The sequence below is a fragment of the Myotis brandtii genome, unplaced genomic scaffold, assembly GCF_000412655.1.
Source record: "Myotis brandtii unplaced genomic scaffold, ASM41265v1 scaffold358, whole genome shotgun sequence".
NCBI classification, from domain to species: Eukaryota; Metazoa; Chordata; class Mammalia; order Chiroptera; family Vespertilionidae; genus Myotis; species Myotis brandtii.
The window spans coordinates 782,239-803,282 of record NW_005363772.1 but is presented as its reverse complement, the minus strand read 5'-3'; the positions used below and the strand labels follow the sequence as shown (position 1 = coordinate 803,282).

At 37.0% G+C, this 21,044-nt stretch overlaps 1 protein-coding gene across 6 annotated transcripts in view; it reads left to right on the top strand.

Annotated features, from left to right (window-relative positions):
* SOX5 (SRY (sex determining region Y)-box 5) overlaps nucleotides 1–21,044 on the top strand; it is a 414,575-nt gene that overhangs the window by 186,755 nt on the left and 206,776 nt on the right. For all 6 annotated transcript variants that reach the window (XM_014544242.1, XM_014544245.1, XM_014544247.1 and 3 more), the window contains exons 5-6: nucleotides 9,697–9,869; nucleotides 15,101–15,169. In XM_014544242.1, the coding sequence (XP_014399728.1) occupies nucleotides 9,697–9,869; nucleotides 15,101–15,169 (242 nt within the window). The remainder of the gene's footprint in view (nucleotides 1–9,696; nucleotides 9,870–15,100; nucleotides 15,170–21,044) is intronic.

Genomic DNA, 21,044 nt, shown 5'->3' with positions numbered 1-21,044 from the left:
TTTTTCCCATTGATTTTTAGAGAGAGTAGAAGGCACAGGGAGAAAGAGAGAAACAGCAATGTGAGACAGACACATCGATTGGTTGCCTCCCATGTGGTTGCTGTCCCTGCTGAGGATTAAACCTGCAACCCAGGTACATGTCCTTGACCGGGAATTGAGCCCCTGACCCTTCAGTGCATGGGCCAATGCTATAATCACTGAGCAACACAAGCCAGGGCAAAAATGATAAACTTTTAAAAGTAGGAAAAATAAATAGTCTTTGGATAGTTTAGGTATCAATAAATTGTTTTCCTACCTGTTTAAAGTCAGTCTCACTTTTTAAGAAACAATGTGAGTCAGTAAAGGTCACCACTTTTAAAAGCATAAAATTATTTTACAGGTTAGATTATTTTGCCTGTATGAATTTACACCATTTTATGGTCTGGTACTCTGGAAATGTGAAGTAATTAGATGTTAAAGTTACATTAGAAACTATCCTCCAACACACACACACACACACACACACACACACACACACACACACACACAAAGTGACACTTGATCCAATTTTGCAGAACAAAACAGTTTGCCTAAAATGCTCTGCAGACAGCAAGCAGTCCATCCATGTAATAAACTGATTAGCTACCTAAAGAAATTATGTATTTCTTCTTCTCAAATCAGCCATATAGTGTAAGTGGACAATTTATAGAGTTTTTCGCCCTTATTGAAAGCAAAGGCACTGAATAAAGTTTCTGTGAAGGATAAAGCAATACCTTTTATAGCCTCGTAGTTATTGGAAAGGGGAAAACACAGTGCCTGCATCCCAGTTGGCAACCAGTTGAGTCACACACTGTTTCAGCTAGCGTGACATTCCATTACACTGAAGGTCACTGCATTGGCACTTCACCTGAGGACAGTATTGGGGACCCATGGTGGCTCTGATTATTCTGAACAGATCATTTGTTCTCAGTCAAATCATTGAAACTTTTGTATTTTATTGACTTAAATTTATTTGTAGAATTATAACAAAAAATATCTGCATGTAAAATTCTATCAAATAGCATCTCTATCTCGGTGAGGTTTTTAAAAGAAGGGCATTGTTTGAGAGGTTTTCTGGCTAGGCCACTCAGAAATGCCCAGATCGGTTTCTCCACCTGCCTTCTTTGAAGAATTCTTTAGAACCTGGTTTCTTTCCCATTGGTGTCCCTGGTGGACCTTTCTCACCCTACTCAAAAGGCATTCATCTAGGCAGGCAAAGTGTGGTATCTGGTGTTAAAGAAAATGCCAACTGAAGTTAGTACAGTAAAATAAAAAAAATGGCTCTTTTTGAAAGCTATAATTTTGTTCTTTCTAGAAGTTGGGACATAAAGGCAAAAACCAAATAGCTCTATAATGCCAGTAATGGATTCGAGGAAATAATCCATTCAGCAATACTATGGCCTTTCAGGTCTTGCGAACTAAAGACGTCCTATGTGGATTGAACATGTGGATTAAAGTAGATCCCCTCTTAGGTGACATAACATTCTGAGATAAAAAGAGATTGTTGATTCAGTATGTGGCCTGAAAGAGATAATTCTGTTTAAATAACATTAGACCATTTGAAAACAAGCAGCCTGGGGATAAGAATCAGATCCCAAGTAATAAATCCAAGGGGGTTCTGCCTTTCTCTCTTGTTGGATAAGAGCGCCACTGAAAGAAGCATTCGCTGTAAATTTAGACTCTCTCCCGTTAGTCTATTTATTCACTATATTTTTTCAGTTCATTCAACAAATTCTGCTATCCAGTTGGATCTGAGTTTGATTGATTTATTGATTGGTTATCTCTTTCTTTAAATGCAAAGTCTATTAAGCAGACATTCTTGTCTGGCTTGTTTGTACAGTGTAGCACTCCAGCACCTAAATGGGTGTGAGGCACATAGGAGGAACTCTGTGGATATTTGCTGAATGGATTAAAGAGGAGAGCCAGCCATTTGATGTAGTTCTCAATTGGGGATGATTTTGCTCCATCAGGTGAAATTTGGCAATGTCTGGAGACATTTTTGGGGTGTTATAACTAGGTGGGGAGTAGTACCAGCACCTAGCCAAAGACACTAAATGCAGATATCCAGAAAAAGAATTGTATGGCCCAAAATATCAGTGTCCAGATTGGGAAACCCTGATCTATGTGAAGAGTTTCCCAAGGGAAACAATTGGAGTACAAAAGCCTTAAGATGGGAGCATGTTTACGTATTGGTTATAGAGAAACTCAAAGAAGGCCATGTGACTGAAACATTATTGCAGAAGAGAAAGTGGGAGGTGATGATGCCGTAGAAGTTGATGGCAGATCATTCAGGGCTTGCTAAGGATAGGGAGTTTGAATTTTATTATATACTAGAGGCCCGGTGCATGAAAATTCATGCACTGGAGGGGGGTCCCTCAGCCCTGACTGCCCCCTCTCACAGTCCGGGAGCCCTCCGGGGCAGGAGGCAACCCGGCGATCAGGGGAAGGCGATGCCTCATCACACCTCTGCTGCTGCCACTGCCAGCAGTGCAAGCCTTGGCTGGCTCTGGTTACCTGAGCCTCAGGTGGCCCTGGGTGGCTGGGCAGCCACCATCCAAGGCTTGCCTGCATCTCGGGCATCAGCTGGGCAGCTGCCATCTGAGGCTTGTCTTGTGCCTTGGGCTGGCCTGGAGCAGCTGGGGGGCTGAGCAAACTGGTGGACTCTGGAGGTAGGTGCGTGGAGCAATCAGGCCTGCCAGGGGCAGGCCCGGCCTTGCTGAGCCTGCTGCCCTGGTGGGGCTGAGGGGACTGGGCGCCGCCATCTTGTGGCTGTGGGCGCGACCATCTTTGAGGGCAGGCTAGTCAATTAGCATATTCCCTCCTTATTGGCTTGGGCACTGCCATCTTTGAGGGCAGGGAAGTCAGCAGGCTAGTCAATTAGCATATTCCCTCCTTATTGGCTTAGGCACTGCCATCTTTGAGGGCAGGGAAGTCAGTTAGAATATTCCCTCCTTATTGGTTGTGGGCAGGGCAGTAAATTAGCATATTTCCTCCTTATTGGCTGTGGGCGCTGTCATCTTATTCCCACCTTATTGGCTGAGGGTGGGGCAGTCAATTAGCATATTCCCTCCTTATTGGCTGTGGGCACCGCCATCTTTGCGATGGTGTGAGGGTCAATTAGCATATTCCCTCTTTATTAGATAGGACTAGTGGCCCTGCACACGAATCTGTGCACCAGTAGCTCGCTGCTGCCCTCCTGTAGCTTCCACTGGGCCAAATCAGCTAGGGCTCTTTTGCTGCATTTAAAAGTTGAAAGATTAAAACATGTCTAGATTTTTAGCTTTTACAAATATTAGAAAATATATCAACACTAGTAGCCCTGCGCATGAATCCATGTGCCAGTAGCTCACCAGTTGCTTGCTGCCCTGCCCCCTCCTGTAGCTCTCCACTGCCCGCTTGTAGCCAGTAGCTCTCTGCCGCCCTCCTGTAGTTCTCCGTCCACTACCCTGCCCTCTTGTAACTCCCCCTGTCCCCCTCCCTCCTTTCCCCCTCATAGCTTGCTGCCCTGCCCCTTCCTGTAGCTCTCCGCTGCCTGCTTGTAGCTCGCTGCCCCAACCTCCTGCTGATCCGTGATCTGGTTGTTATGCAGTTGGTCATTATGTAACGACCATTTGCATATTACATCTTTATTATATAGGATGCAGCATAAAGCTATGAAGTCATTTTATACAGGCATGTGACATGATTTGATTTACCTTCCTGAACATCACTCTGAACTTTTAATTGGATAATGGATTTTAGTAGGGTAGGAAGAAGCAGGTAGAATGGGTTTTAGTAGGGGAGGTTGAATGGTTTAGAAAACTGGTACCAGGTAGAATGGTTTAGAAAACGGGTGTATTAATCAAGACAAGAGATGACGGTGGTATGGAGTAAGGAGTGGTAGTGGAAATGACAATTCATGGACTGATTTATAATATGGGTAAGGGTTAACAGGATTCCCAATACATTAGCTATAGAAACTAAAGCAGAAGAAGGAATCCAAATAATGTGTGGATGGTGATTTATCTTACTTGAGAGGGGGATGACTAAAGCTGGTTTCCTTCCCTGGTGGCTTTTGTTACATTATATTAAGGAATGTTCTTTTTAAAGTCTAGATTGTTTTATAACTATTATTAGAATTTCCAATATTCACAAGGTCATTTATTAGTTCCGCCCCACACACTGGGGGATAATGTAAAGAACATGGTAATTTTGAGCCCTAGCTGGTTTGGCTCTGTGCATAGAGCGTCGGCGTGCAGACAAGGGGTCCCGGGTTTGATTCTGGTTAAATGCACATACCTTGGTTGCAGGCTTCTCCCTGGCCTGGGCCCTGGTCTGGGCTGGTGCAGGAGGCAACCAGTCGATGTGTTTCTTTCACATGGATGTTTATCTCTGTCTTTCCCTCTCTCTTCTACTCTCCCTAAAAAGCAATGGAAAAATATCCCCAGGTGAGGATAAAAAAAACAAACAAAGAAACAAAATAAAGAACATAGTAATTTTGATATGAAGCCATAGGACTTAATCCTTTATCTTGGTTTTATAAAATGGGGAAAATTTCTTTAACAAAAGAATAAGTTCCTTGGCTTAACTCTCATGAGCCAAAACCAAAACACTTATGCAACTGTTTTATAAAATAAACCATCTCCTCATTTCTCTTAGCTATATGGTATGCCTAACCTTCAGAGTGATATAAAGGGAATGGACTTTATTCTTTATGTTATTCATTAAATGGTTTTAGATGATTTGGCATATGCCAGGTCCTGTAGTAGGTAATGAAGATATAAAAATTGATAACTGAAAATTATTGTGTCACAACTGTGTCTGGTGACTTTAGGAGATAAGTGAAAATAAGATAATACGATTAATTTAGTAAGTGCTATAATAAAGATACATACTGTTTGAATTCCTAAGGAAGGGAATGGTTGGTATCAGTGGGAATAAGGAAAAAAAATCATAAAGAATATGACACATGAGCTCCAGAATGAAGAGTGAATGGTTAAGTAGTCGGCACTTATAAAGGATGGTATTTGGGAAGTATGGGGAAAAATTCAATGTAACTAGAATTTAGATGCACAAAGGAAGTGGGAAGGTTGAGTTATATTTTGAAGGAACTCATTCATTCTTAAAAATCAGTTGACATTTTATTCTGAAGATAGTGGAGTTGTTTAAACGGAGGAAGTGATATGACAAGATTTGTTTTCTATGAAGTTAATTTTGGTACCTGTTTAGAGAATAGGCCTGTAGAAAGAAAAAAAAACAATGGCAGGAAGTTCTATTAAAAGTTTGCTAAAACAATTCATGAAGAAGATGAAACATGGAGAGGAGATGGAGAAGAGAATCGGGAACAAGAGCCCTCTCTGAGCATGCACAGCAGTGTTTGTGTTATATTGTCAGTTGTGTAGAGGAAACTGTTACTGGTTGAATGTGATCTCTCAAAAATTCCTATGTTGAAGTTACAAGCCCTAGTGCCTTAGAATGTGACTGTACTTGGTGATAGGGTTTCTATAGTGGTAATTAAATTTAAATGGGTTCATTCAGGTGGGCCCTAATCCAATAAGACTGGTGTCCTTATAAAGAAGTGATTTGGACACAGATATATACAAAGAGAGATGATGTGAAGACACAGAAAAACGTTGGCCAATTACAGCCAAGGAGAAGGGTCTGGGACAGATCCTTTGCTCACAACCCTTAGAAGGAACTAATCTTGGTGACAACTGATCTTGGACTCCTGGCCAATAGATGTAAACATCTGTGGTATTTTGTTACTGCAGCCCTGGTAAACTAGTACAGAAATATTATGGTATATGCTTAAATCTTTATTAACAAGGATGGGGTACACAAAAAACACACACCACTAATTGTGATTTTTTTTAAAAGACAGAGAAATCTTTTGCTTATACCCTTTTATAATTACTCATGTGAACATAATAATGAAAAATAATTTATATTATAAATTAAAGAAGAAAAAGCTATTTTGAGGAAAAAATATAATATATTGATATAATGGATAGCAGGGATGGATATTTAAGAAGAGATTTTCAGATGATGTTGGTATGTTAGCCTAGGAAGTTTATTGGGTGGCAATGCTTTAAAAGTGGGAGGAAAAGGCAAAGTTCTACCTTATACATGTTAAATTTTAAAACTGAGATCTAAACTCACAGATATTCATTCTGCATCTGTAAATAAGTTACTAGGGCTGGAAGACAAGCTTAGGGTTGGCAAATGCCTTCACATTTCATTGATTGAGACAGTATCCATTGTAAGACAGAACTTTTTAAATGTACGAAATAAATGTCTTAGAATTGTTGAGATATAGAACTTAGGAATTGAATCATGTTAGTTATGCCAAGGCCAGAAAAAGGCAGAGGATGGGACTGGAAAGATTATGAGTCTTTATGAGTGGGTAGAAGAGGAAGGACCAGTGAAGAAGATTGAGAAGAAAAGATTAGTTAATTAGGAGTTGAAATAGAATTGAGTTGTGTCTGAGAAGTCATGTGAAAAGGTCACAATAAAGGGAGGTTAAAGGTGCAAAAAGTGTGATTGAATATGGACTCATAAATCAGACTTGCTTTAAGTTCCAAGTAAATCTTATTTACTGGTATGTCTATATTAATAAGTAAAGATAAAAGGATTTTGTTAAGCTTTCATATACCGATGCCACTCATATTTGTTTACACTCATCATCAAATTAGTGTATTTCTTTACACATTGACATATCACTTATTAAAATGCATAATGCCACCTTAAACTTTTAAATTATTCTTCCACATATTTACATGTAATACATTTTCTAAGTATGTAAATAATAGTAATAACGGTCATTGTAGAAAATTTTCTAAATATAATATGAAGAAAACATTCAAATGACCTGTACTCCCATTCCTTAGAAATAGCCATTATTGATATGTAGACAATTTTTCTTCCAGTTTTTTCTAAATCTATATGTGTGTATGCATTGAGGTGTTTATACAGAAGTCTCATTTCTATCCAACTTTTTCACCTAGCTTTATATTATGAGCAAATTACCATATCATTAACAATTCTTAAATACTTTTTTCACAGATGTAAAATATTCTAGTGTATGGCTACCCCCTAATTACTCAATTATTTTCATTTGACATTTAGATTGTTTCTCATATTTCATTGCAAACACTTACTAATACTTATCTCCATTTTCAATAGCTTTGTTGGGATAGATTTTTAGAAGTGAAATTACCCTCTTGAAGATGAGAGGCTTACAAGAGAAGATATGTATTATTTTTCCTAGTGTGTATTCTAGAAATGTGGTAGCAGTTTACTCCTCTATTGACAGTGTATGAAGATGTACATCTTACCATTATTTGAATATTTTCATTTAAGAAACCTTCCCAGCATTTAAATGATTTAATGTTAGGATTCTAATTACAATATTCATGTAGTTATTCTTAGAGTAAATGCCTTTTTTAAAAATTCTCACCCAAGGATATGCTTTCATTGATTTTTAGAGAGAGAGGAAGGGGGAGAGAGAGAAACATCAATGTGGGAGAAACATCTATCAGTGGCCTCCCGACTTCACCCGAGCAGGGATGGAGCCTAAAACTTAGGCATGTGCCCTGATGGGGAGTTGAACCTACAGCCTTTGGTGTATGCATCAACACTTCAATGAACTGAGCCATCCAGGCAGGGCTAAGTGATGACCTTCTTTTGGATGATCTAAATATCTGAAGTATAATAAATCATTAATGACAATCTAATGAGCACCTGCAATGAATGAGGCAAGGAATATATGGCATGATTCTTACCTTATATTCACTCAGAATTTCTTTTCTGGATGTTTCTTTTCTAGCCCATGTAAATTACATTAGAAACTTCATTCCCATTATAATGGGAACATGAAAATTATAAGACACTAACTCTAGCTACTAAATCTTAAAAAAAACACATGCTTTTTTTCAGCATAAATTGGTAGGGAGAAATGCAGTGGGATGGGGAAGGGTGACTGAGTTATAACAGATTCTTCTATATAATTATACATACAGGTAGCAAATGCATTATTAAAACAGTGCCAACTTTCCTAATCCCACGACCCTTTAATACAGTTCCTCATGTTGTGGTGACCCCCCAACGATAAAATTATTTCCATTGCTACTTCATAACTGTAATGTTGCTACTGTTATGAGTCGTAATATAAATATTTGATATGCAGGATGTATTTTCAGGATTCACGACCCACAGGTTGAGAACCGCTGGCTTAGTTTCCTGTGTTTCAAGTGAGAATTGTAATTAAAAAGTATGTTCTCTCCTCCACTAGTACTTTATCATAAGGATCTTATCTATCTTGAGTTTTAGAAGTACAATTAAAAGCGATAATGTTTCTGTTTCAGTGAACTGTTCACCTCTTCAGTGTATCAAATATGTACTTAACCTCACTAAGACGATATTTTCTATTGATTTTTAGAGAGAGTGGGATGGAGAGGGAGAGACAGAGAGACAGAAACTTCAATGTAATGAGACACATATGAGAAATACACACCGACTGGTTGCCGTCCACATGTGCCCCTACAGGGGCCGGGGATCAAGTCTGCAACCAAGGCATGTGCCCTTGACTGGAATTGACCTCCAGACCCTTCAGCCTGTGGGCCAACGCTCTATCCACTGAGCCAAACTGGCTAGGGCCACTGGCGTACTTTAAAATCTATTTATTTTAAATAACTGCTGTGACTTCTCCAAATCTTGGATTTAACTGTAATATTGGCTGCCCATAATATGGTCTGTTCATTTTCCAACCGCATTATATTATTTCATGATAGACTAAATTAACATTCTCAAACTTGAGTGTTTTCTCTGGTAGCTATTTTAAAGGAAGTCTAAGTGGCATATGAGAAAAGAGTCTAAGACTTGATTGGCTATTTTTCCCCCTTGTAATGTATGATTCCTTAGTTCTGATTCCTCAAGATTCTTTTTAAGGAATCATATCATTGATAATAATACCTTGGAGAGTTCTGATTCCTCAAGATTCTTTTTAAGGAATCATATTAATTGATAATAATCATATCAATTGATAATAATACCTTGGACTCTTAATAATTATGGTTATTGCCCAGCCTGTTTTTCTCAGTGGTTAAGCCTTGACCCATGAACCAGGTGGTCATGGTTCAATTCCCGGTTTGGGCACATGCCTGGATTGGAGGCTTGAACCTCAGTAGGGGGTGTGCAGGAGGCAGCGGATCAATGATTCTCTTTCAACATTGATGTTTCTATCCCACCCTCTCCCTCCCTTCCTCTCTCTGAAATCAATAAAATAAAATAATTATGGTTATTAAATTTTCATGTCTTTGTATTGCCTCTTTAATTTGATTTAAAAGCTACTTAGGTTCATGCACTGTGCTTTAGACCTCGTTTTACTTTATACTTCTCATTTCCATCAGGCTCCAACTTAGAACATTAAAAATAGCTAGTCAGCCTACAGTTTACTTGTAAAATAAAAGGGAAAAAAGCTATAGATTATTACTTGTTATATACAAAAATCAAAGTATTTATTCATTCTGATATTTTGTGATGACTTTTTACTATTGAGTTAAAATCTAAAAGATATATGTTGATTTGTGTGCAGAACCTTATATTTGGAATAGTTCTCAATACAATAGGATCATTGTCATTGAAAAATTCTCTCTTCTCATTTTTCCTTTCTGCTATGTTTTATTGCTGTGTTATATTCAGGAACTCCCGAAAGCCTAGCTGAGAAGGAGAGGCAGCTTATGGGTATGATCAATCAGCTGACCAGTCTGCGAGAGCAGTTGTTGGCTGCCCATGACGAGCAGAAGAAACTGGCTGCATCTCAGATTGAGAAACAACGCCAGCAAATGGAGCTGGCCAAGCAGCAGCAAGAACAGGTGAGTAGGAAGTAGAGACACAGTTTCCTCAGGCTTTGTTTTGCCTGCTATTTATGTCATTCTCCTAGGCATACAAAGATCATTTAAAGCCTCTCTCCCCTTTTGCCCACGTAAATAAGTAAAAAGGCAAATGACGAAGCAAACGCTGATCTGAAGAAAGCTATCCACTTCTTTAGTGGTGAGTAGCATAGAAGTAATTATAATCAAGGTGCTGATAGGTCATGAGAGAAGTACCAAAAACCATGGAGAATCAAGAGAACATTTCCAGTCAGGAACATGAAAGATTTCATTAAACAGGTGTTTGTTCTGGAACTTTGAAGAATAGGTAGGATTCACCAAATAAAGTAAATTTTCAATTATGGGGCAGGAATTTTAGATAATAAGAAGGAGTGAGAATCTGAACTAGATAGGGTGTTGACCATGGAAAAAAAGAAGAAAGCAATAAACAGGTGGAAGAGTTACAGTTCGTTGAATTTTTTGAGTGGGCAAAAGGCAGAAGAAAAGTGTTGAGCTTGAATAATAGGGAAAGTCAGGGGGAGGGTTGCTTTGGAACAACAACTGGCTATATGATGTTGAATTAGAGCTGTTGTCAGGTTGTCCCTCTAAAGCAGTGGTTCTCAACCTGTGGGTCGCGACCCCTTTGGCGGTCGAATGACCCTTTCACAGAGGTGGCCTAACACCATCCTGCATATCAGATATTTACATTACAATTCATAACAGTAGCAACATTACAGTTATGAAGTAGCAACGAAAATAATTTTATGGTTGGGTCACAACATGAGGAACTGTATTTAAAGGGCCAGAAGGTTGAAAACCACCTCTCTAGAGGTAAGTGAGAGACAGGTAGAAATACCAATCAAGAGAGGTCTGACATAAATGTCTTAGATTATCTACATAGACATGGTAGTTCAAAACACTATAGTAGAAAAGTTTTATTCATTTTCAATCAAGTGCTTCTTATGTGCCCAGCACTGTGCTAACTAACTGCTGAGGCTACCTCAATTAACCAGAAAGACAAAGCCCCTAAATCCTAGTGGAAAGAGGCGATTAACAAAGAAAAAGAGACATTAACAAAATAATCTCAAGTAGTGATGTTATTTGAAGAAATATAAGAAGAATAATTCGATAAATAGTTACTTGTATGTCAAGGCAGTATTTCTTAGCTAGGGTGATTGGGTCAAGCATTTAGGCTCAGATTGAAATGACACACAGGACACAGCCATATTAATATCTTGAGTCCAGAGTGTTCTATACAGAGAAATAGCAGGTTTATAGGCCTTGACTTAGAGAAGGGGTGAAATCATGAAAAAATGGACATGAACTAACGGTAGATCCTTGGAGATACTGGTATACAGCTGCTAGAGAGAGGAAAATGAACAAATTCAGAACCAGAAATCTATTATATTTTTCATTTAGATTCTTGTTGGCTTTAATAGTATGGCTTCTATGGAGCTTTTGTAGCAGAAATCAGACAGTCAGAAATGACATGTAGAAGAACTGACACATAGTGAGAAACTGGTAACAAAGCATGAGAACTATTATTTAAAGGAAAATTGCTAGTAATAAGGGGAGATAGAGGGCATGCATAAGGTAATTGTCCATATAGAGATGGGGCATCATTTAGAGGGCTAACGTCCCATGTTTTGTGCTCAGTCCACTCACCATCCACACTGGAGGAGAGTCATTGTTTAGTCAGAGGTATTCAATACTGCCAAACATTCCAAACTGCTCTCAAAATGTAAACTAGCATAGTTGAAAGGGGTAAAGAAATATTCAGAATATATTTGAAGAGATCGCCTATTTTCAATTTATTCTCTCTACTTGGTGGTCCATATCTGCTTGAAAGATGATATTTTTATTTTCAATGAAATGCTTCATCATTTTCTTTCAATATATATTTGACCTGTTATTGGCCATGGCCCATATTTCTCTTTCTTTACCTTCCTATAAAAAACAAAAACAAATAAACAAACGACAACAACAACAAAAAAAAACAGGTCAGAATGCTAGCCTGTGACAGTCTAGAAAAACACCAGTCTTTTCATGTATGTGTTTAACTTTCAGTACCTTCAGACATCTGAGTTCTAGAAAATTCTGGGCGCATCTGAAACTATAGCTCAGATGGGATTATTTCTTTGTAAAGAATCCCCACCTTGGTGGGTTTGATGGTCCCTAAAACTTTGAACAATCACTAATGGAGAGCAAGGTTCCTTTCTTTCTCTTTCACATTCTGGCCCATCCCCAAATATCATCACTAGGTTCTAGAATGTTTTACTTTCTCTGACATTCTCCTTTGAACTCTAGAAATCCTTAAGTTTTTCCAGAATGTCTTCCCTATATTGGAGAGATGCCAGGCGGTGATGCCTACACAGCCTGCGAGAAGATCTCTCCTGAGGGCCGCAGGTCAGCTTTCCAGAGCCCATCTGCTCTCCCAGGTCCTCTCTACCATGCCTTTCTGACATGCATAGTCAACGCTGTTGTGGTCACTGCTCTTTTCATCAGGACACAGGGATATCTCTGAATGACATTTAGTATTTATTCCTTAAGATACAGGTTAGTTCATCTTCTCTTGAGGGTTTCTTTTCTGACTCTCCTCTTAACACTCCCTACTTAGCACAGCACAGGCCTCCTCTGCACACTCTAATCTTCCTCTCACAGCCCTTAGAGATGCTAATGATCTTGTTGGCTGATCAGCCCTTCCACCAGACCATGAGCTCCATTCCATGTTCATCCATTCAACAAATATCTATTGGGTACCACGTTGATCTCAGCTTCTGTTATAGTTACTGGGATCCGGCAAGGAACGAAACAGACAAAATTCCTCATGTATTGAATTCTAATTGGTAAGAGATAAACAACAAATTAAAATGTAAAATATAGTATATGTTGATAAGGATTATGGTGAAAAAAATAAAGCAGAGAGTTAGGGATGAAAGTGCTGGGTAGAGGGGCTCTTTTAAAGGGAGTCATCAGGGAAGACCTATTGATTGACAGGGTCATAGTTGAGTGAGGAATTGCAGGGGATGAGGGAGTGAAGAAACCAGTTATCTAGGAAAAGAGGTTTCAGATGGAGGGGAAAGCAGGTGCAGAGGCTCAGAGGCTGGAGTAGCCTTGGGAAGTGGGAACATCCTTGGTGTGTTCAAGAGACAGGAGAGAAGTGTGGCAAGAGTAGAGTGACAAAGGAAGAGAAGGAGAAGATGAAATCAGAGAGATAGGAGGCCAGATTATATTGGGCTTGCAGACTTTACATGGCCTTTCCTCTGAGACAGAGTGTTTTGAAATGATGAATAACATGACAATTTACCTTGTCAAAGGATCTCTCTAGAGTCTAGATGCTGGTTTATAATAGGTTGTGCAGAGCAAGGGCAGAAGCAAAAAGAGCAAACAGGAGGCTATCACAACAATTCAGGCAAGAGGGAACAGTAGCTTGGAACAGGAAGAAGTATGGAATGGTATGAAGTGGTCAGTTTCATGATAAATCCTTAATATCAACTGAAATACTGGGGTGTGGGAGGAAAGAACTGGACTTAAGGAAAAAGAGACATTCCCTTTTCTACTATCTCATTTTCTACCTTTCTGCAGAAAAAAATGTTTTAGGAATATACCTAAGATAAAAGAAGTTCTACTATCTCATTTTCTACCTTTCTGCAGAAAAAAAATGTTTTTACTATATTTCTAAGATAAAAGAAAACATTACAATAAACATAGTTGTACTGATGTCCATAAGGGAAATAGAAAGTTCATTGTGCAGCCATGTAGACCCATCCCCTTCATACTGGTTCTTTCATTAATAGTAAAGGACTCTGCTTGTATTTTATCCTCAATTTTTAGTCTTCTGATACTGAATTTAAGGAAATACATTTTTTAATGAAAATGGCAATGGTGAGGATAAGAACCAGTGCTTACTTATGAGAGGGGTTATGTTACATTCTCATGAGAAGGTAGCCTACCCTTTATGATGCAATAAGGCATTTTAAAATTCTCTTCTCAACTAGTCAATCAAGCATTCTGCATTAACTATTCAGGCATTTTGCAAATGGTGAGCAAAATATGCATGACCTATACCATAGTACATATTAGGTAAGAGGATATTATCAGAGCAAATAATAGATGACGGTGCTAGTTGCTGGCATTTCAGATGACTACCTTTCAGATGACCACACTGAGGGCTAAGTCCTAAGTTTAGTTTTTAACCTGTTGAAGTACCTTTGGGAATGTTATTGTATAAATGGGTCTAAAGCTTGAAGCAGAGGTCTAGTCTGCAGAACCAAATGTATAAGCATTTGGCATACATATGGGAGTAGGTATAGAGGTAAAAGAATTGAGTCTGAAATTAAGCCTATAGCACCACAACAGTGGATAAAGCCTTTGAAGGTGACTGAGAAGGAACAGACTGGGACTTAGAAGCAAAATGTACTTAGAAGCATGATGTACTAGAAGTCAAGGCAGAAGGTGAGGGAATCACTGAAAGCCTTGAGTGTTGCTTTCTGATGAAAGGTCAAAAGGTAAGGATTAAAAATCACTTCACAGTTTAAAAAATGGAAGTGACTGGTGACTTTATTAAGAATCATTTTAGTGTGAATGGGAGCAGGAATCAGAATGGAGTACATTAAGGAGATGGCAGCCTCTCTAAAAAATCAATAAAAATATATTTTTAAAAATCAAAAAAAAAAAGAATCATTTTAGTTGTGAATGGGAGCAGGAATCAGAATGGAGTACGTTAAGGAGATGGCAGTTTAGAGGCAGAAATGAGGACAGATTTACCAAAAAACAACCACCAACAAACATAAAAGCTCAGTAAGAAATAAAGCATCTTACAATAGTTTGTGCTACTCTGAATTCCTGGGTCACAACCCCCCCCCCCCCCCCCCGTTTAATCAATACTCTCATAGAAAACAGCTGGAAATGTCAGAGATAGTATCTTCTTAAGATATCGCCAGGAAGTGGGATTTTTGAAATGAACATTTCATACTGGATTAGATCACTGTTGTAGTGTTTTAGGGCATCATTCCTTTTAGGCCAAAAGAACCATAATGGCTCCCGAAGATTGAATGTCTTAACTGATCCTACTTAATGCTGAACCGCTGGTACTGTACAGGCACAAGCATTTCTATTTGCATCAACTTAGTAATCAGTGTCAAATCAAACTTTGAGAAACAGAACATTGGTAATTTCCCCATAAGACTATAATAAATACACTTTAAATTTGTCCATGTGCTATTTCTCCACAGATTGCCAGACAACAGCAGCAACTTCTGCAGCAACAACACAAAATCAATTTGCTTCAGCAACAGATCCAGGTCAGAAATCATAATTTCATACATTCTTCCAATTAAAAAATGTATATTTGTTTCTCACTTTTAGATGTACCTGATTGAAATGATCTAGAGTAAAAATTACTTTCAGCCTAATTCATGCTGTGTTGTCTCCAGTGCCAGGAGAATTATATAGTGGTGGCCCTGTCACGGGCCCTCCTGTGTCAGGGAGCTTCAGTCTAAGCAAGCTGACCGACGCAATTTTCATCCCATATTGAAGGGAAATTAATGTTAGAAATGTTTCGTTTTCTCTGTTGTTTCATATTTAAAATGTGCCTGTAAATGTGTTCTTAACGGCGGAGGTGCAGGGGAACCAAAGCAGAAAGGTAGAGTGGGTTTTCATTTAGTCACGGCAATAAGAACTTTTGCGGTATGTTCAAGAGCCATGTGCGATAAAGGTTGAAGTTAGGGAACATACGATTTGGTGTTCAAGTAGAATCTTACCTTTAGTATAGACAGTGGGCTCTATAACCTCCATATTTTTCTTATGTGGAAATTTACAATGATAAGAAGCATCCATAAAGAACAAAGAAAGCGGTTGTATTGGTAGCAAAAGGAAAAAATACCTTGCCAGTGATGTCTTGTCTCTACCACTCACTAGTGTCATGAACTTGGACAGAATTTGTATCCCTTCCTGAAAATTCTTTTTTCTAGAAGCACTTATTTCATAGAGTGTTTATGAGGATTTAATGAAGTCATGGATGGATGGCTTTAGGGTAGTGTGAAGACAAATAGTAAGTGTTCAATATATACTCGCTGTGACTAGCAAGAAAAGGAACCTGAGTCATGGATCTATGAATCCAACCTTGTGTAACTTCATCCATCTGGAGGCAACTATTAGATTTGCAGTCAGATTATCTGGGGAAACATTCATCATACTCTTGAAGTTTTACCTTGAGAATCCAATATATTTTATTAAAAGTGAATATAATAAATGACGGAAGAACATGTGTCAAAATTATTTCATTCATTTGTTAATCATGTTTAGACTTCTTTGTCAACAGAGTTTATTCCATTGTATTTAATTGGGTCAGATACATTTAATGTCTTTTCCCTGGATTATCTAGACCACAGGGTTTACTCATTCTTGTTCTCCCTGAGATTTCAATGAACTGGTCACAGCCTCAGTGAGAGCAATATATCAATGAGATGATCCAACCAAAGTCTTCACTTTCCTTAACTGTAATTATTAGAAGCATATTTCTAATGGAATATGTTCTACCAGGAGTGTGGCTGCTCAAAGGTTTAAAACTGTTCATTGGATTTCCATGTTTAGTCTAAGTGTGATGACTTTGAATATAGTTTTAGTTGATGGTATCAGATTATCTAGATTTAAAATGTTTTTAATTATTGAAAACCAATTATAACAAAAATGTTATGGCAAGTTCTCAATATAAATAAGGCACAATTCCATAATCAGTGATGTGGCCCATTGCAAATCACTTGATTTCACTATAGTTTGATGAACGTACCAATAGTTCTAAATTTTTACAATTTTTTTATGAGACTGAGAGAGTCCTTTGTTAACCAGAATTGCAAAATTGTATCTAAACCCATATTTAAATATGTAGATGGGTAAGCTTTGTTTGACCACTTAAATGTAATCATCATCTTCCATTCCTTTTTTTGGAATTATTTCACAATTATGAACACTGTATATAAAATGTGGATTTTAAGCTCTGTTATAATGACCAAATGTTGAAATGGATGGATTCAAGCCAAGTTTAATAACCTGCCCAACATCACACAACTAGTTACAAGTAGAGCTAGGATCAGAGACAAAGTTTTCTGATAGTTAATAGAAATTTTGCTAAGTATGAGCAATTTCAAAGCTTAGAATTCCTATTTGATCAAAATGTTAAGCTGGTGGCTTCCACCAGTTCACAGAGTGAAAACAAACCAACATACCCATTAGTCCCTAAAGGGAATAATGTCACACTGATGGTAATTTGGGGGAAACATTAAGAGAGATGTTGAGATATATCTGTGTACTTACCCTCTTTCTAGTTTTAGTACAGATAAATGATAATGACAGAGTCAACATCCATCAAGTTATTATTTTAAAAAAGAGTTTGGGAAGTCGGGAATATTCCAGCTGAAAATAAGTACTGAGCAAGACTGACAATCTGAAAGGAATTCATTTTCACAGCTTCTAGTATATTCATTAACTAAAAGCATAGTTCTAAAGCATATTTTATAAATTGTTAATTTGGTGCAGTCTTACAAGCACTTAATAATTATGAAAGTCATAATATATTTAACATTGTCTGTTGAGAGATTGTTCCAACAGTTATGGGAGGCACTGATATACTGGTATATGTAGAAATAAAAGATTAAGAAGGTAGAATAGATCCTGTTTTTCTCACATAAATCTTTACCATATTTCTTCTTTAGAATGTTTTCTCTCCCTTTTCTTCTTTCCACTTCCACATTTCCCTTATCAGCACAGGACAAGTAGGAAGAACAGCAAAAATAAAGCCTTATATAATGGAAGGCAAGTAAAATATATAACAAATTTTATTATAAAATATTGTTTTGTGGATGCATATGTAATCAAATGATCACATAAGAATGTTTTATCATAGATTAAATTTTCTTTGATATCTGAAAATACGTATGTATTTTGAATTTGATCTACTTTTTTTCTTTCTTAAATATGGAGCTTTAAGACCTTGTAGAAATAAATATGCCAATTTACATTACTCATCTTGATTTCATTTTTTTTTTACTTTTTATTCTATTGTTGCTTTGGACTTTAGAAAACAATGCGTTCTAATTCCTTTATTGATAGAATAGTGGACATCAGTGTTTCTATTCCACAAATAAGGCTTCCCTTAAAATTTTGGTTTCAATTGAAATATATAAGACATTAACTTGGTCCAAATATTGGTAAAGGCATACAATACCTTAAATTTGTTAGACAGATCTGCCTTGTGGGTTAGATTGATAAAGAGTAAGAAAGCAGGAAAAACTGTCACACTCGATGGATATGTTAAATGACTGGAGAATGATATTCCCCAACATTTTTCTCATTCTTTTACTGAGATCTCTTTAAAGGAGAGGTTAATTTAGACATGTTTATTTCATTTGAAGTACATGTCATTTAATTTTTACAATGTATGAACAAGTTTGTATGTGCCTGTATGCACACACATTCACATATTCTAATGACCAGATTATTTAAAATTTATTGGGGCCTGTTAATTCTATTTTTTTCAACTCCAAATGAAAAGAGTGGTGGTAGGTTTTACTCAATTACTTATTTGAAGAGAAAATACCATAAGAATTATTTTTAAAAAGCAATTTTAATTAATAACTTAGGATCAGTTCTTCATGAACTATTTTTCTCTCTTTAAAAACCATCCTTGGTTTTAAAATTGCATTATTTTAATTGGACTGAAAACACAATCTACTTTACTTCCTTATAGATAATTTAGAGTTATAGTTGTCTTCCAGGTTAATACATAACTCAGGATTAAAAGAAGAATTTATGTTATCTTTTGTAACATCATAAACCAGTTCATTCTACAAAAAAAAATAATCATATCCTAATGCCAGAAACATCCTATTAGCACTCTAGAACTGTGTCATTTCTTTATGAGATTATTAATTTTAGGAACACCAAGAACTTTCAGTCTCCTTCTTTTTTTTTTCTATTGGGCAATGTTTCCCTTTAATTGTCCTTAAAAAAAGAACATTTTTTACATTCCTACTTACTACCTATCTAGCTAACTTTTAATGTACATTAGTATATTAGTACAAATTTATAAATGTGTCAGAGAAAAATATCTTTCTAGATTTCTTTGAGGGTAAGGTTTCTACTGTAATGCTTCTGCCTACCATGGCTATTTTTTTAAATACATTTTATTGATTTTTTACAGAGAGGAAGGGAGAGGGATAGAGAGTTAGAAACATCGATGAGAGAGAAGCATTGATCAGCTGCCTCCTGCACACCCCCTACTGGGGATGTGCCCGCAACCAAGGTACATGCCCTTGACCGGAATCAAACCTGGGACCCTTCAGTCCTCAGGCTGACACTCTATCCAGTGAGCCAAACCAGCCAGGGCCCATGGCTATTTTTTAGTAATTTTATTTTCTGACTAATCTAGCTTTTATATTAAATCAACCTATTTCTAATACTGATAGTTAGGTGGTTTATGTTTCCAATAATGATCCTAGACCCATGGTTCATCTTGACCTGGTTCACTGTTGCCAAAAAATTTTAAAGTAAATGAATGTGACCTCTGTGAACTTCCATTATGGCAACAAAGTGAATGTCCCTGGAGACCCAGTTTCTCTTTTATCTTGAAGCTTTGTATGGGACAGAGTTTCTAAAGCTTTTGGCTGGGGGAGCATGTCCTAGTTTTAAATTTTTTACTCTCTTTTAATAATACTTAATGGAATTTAAGGTTCTTATTAGCATCTAATAGGGCCAAGTCAAACATGTTTTACTATGAAATCCATTTACAATATTTCTAAGGGCAGATTTTAGTTGTTGTACTTCTTGTCAAATGAATATTTGTCATGATTCCCATACTGAAATTTCAATGTTAGAATTTTCATAAGAGATTCCACAAATTTATTGCATTTCCCCTTCTGATAAACTTTTCTTACTGTTGTTCATTGTTTTCTCTTGGGGACAAAGAATTGATATTTAATAACTCCCTGTCATTGTTTCTGATTCCTAAATTGAGCATGTTCAGGTCTGATAATAGTTTTGGGCTGTTGTTTCTGTCTGGAGCTAAAGGCAGAGCAAAGAACAAATCTTCGTTCCTTTACATTGTTAGATGTCTGGTGTATACTCCACAGTATGTAGGAAAGAGCTTGGTTCTTTAGGTGGCATAGAACTATATTTAACTGTATGAAATACAATTTTAGTAATGACTTAATCATTCAATTAAATATATTCCTTTCACTCAGAGGGAGCTACTTTTAAATCCTTTTTTTAAAATACATCTTCTAATGATTACCTAATGATAGAATTTCATTCATTCATGTTATTTCTCTATGCAGATAAATATGTCTCTGTAGATAGAGATAAAGAGATATTGATATACATATATATTTTAATTTTATTGATATAACACATGCACATATATTTCAATTTTTATAGATATAAACAATTTAACAAAAAAGTATATGAGAGCACATTTTTTTGGAATTAGACATACCTGAATTCAGTCTCTGCATCTTCACACCTCATCTGCTGTGTGATCTTGGGAAACAGCTTAATCCCTCTGTTTCATTACTCCCATCTATATAATGGGAGTTACAATACTCAAATCACAACTGGTTAATCTGAGAATTAAATTGGATCATGCCTGGCATATAGTGAGCACACATTGCTAAAAATTTCTGCCTAAGTCATTAGAGGAGAAACTTGTTCTCTTTGTATTTCTGATGATGAACAATTGAATGACTACTACCAGCAAAAGGAGAATTTCTAGGAAAAAATATAATCTACATGGCAGTAGCTACTGAAAACTGTACCTTCAGTGTTCCAAATTCATATAATTTTAGAATTACAAGGGACTTTTAGAAAGCCTTTATTTAGACCTAGCTCTCCTTTGGACATTCATAAACTGAACCCAAGTCAGGTTAGATTTTCCCAATGTCAACAGAAGTTGTTACTTGTGGAACAATGGCTGGATTCCAAGTTTCTCGAGTCTTGGCTTAGCTCGTTTTTATTTCACTGATATTCTACCATTTAAGGCTTAATGGCCCGAAGTTTTAAAATGAGTTTTCTTTCACTGGGCACTTATTCTTACAAAGTAAAAATACAATTTGACTTATGCACAATTGAATGATTAAGTTGCAGTCATAGGCTCAACCAATTTGTGACAAAGGTTTCATTTTATTG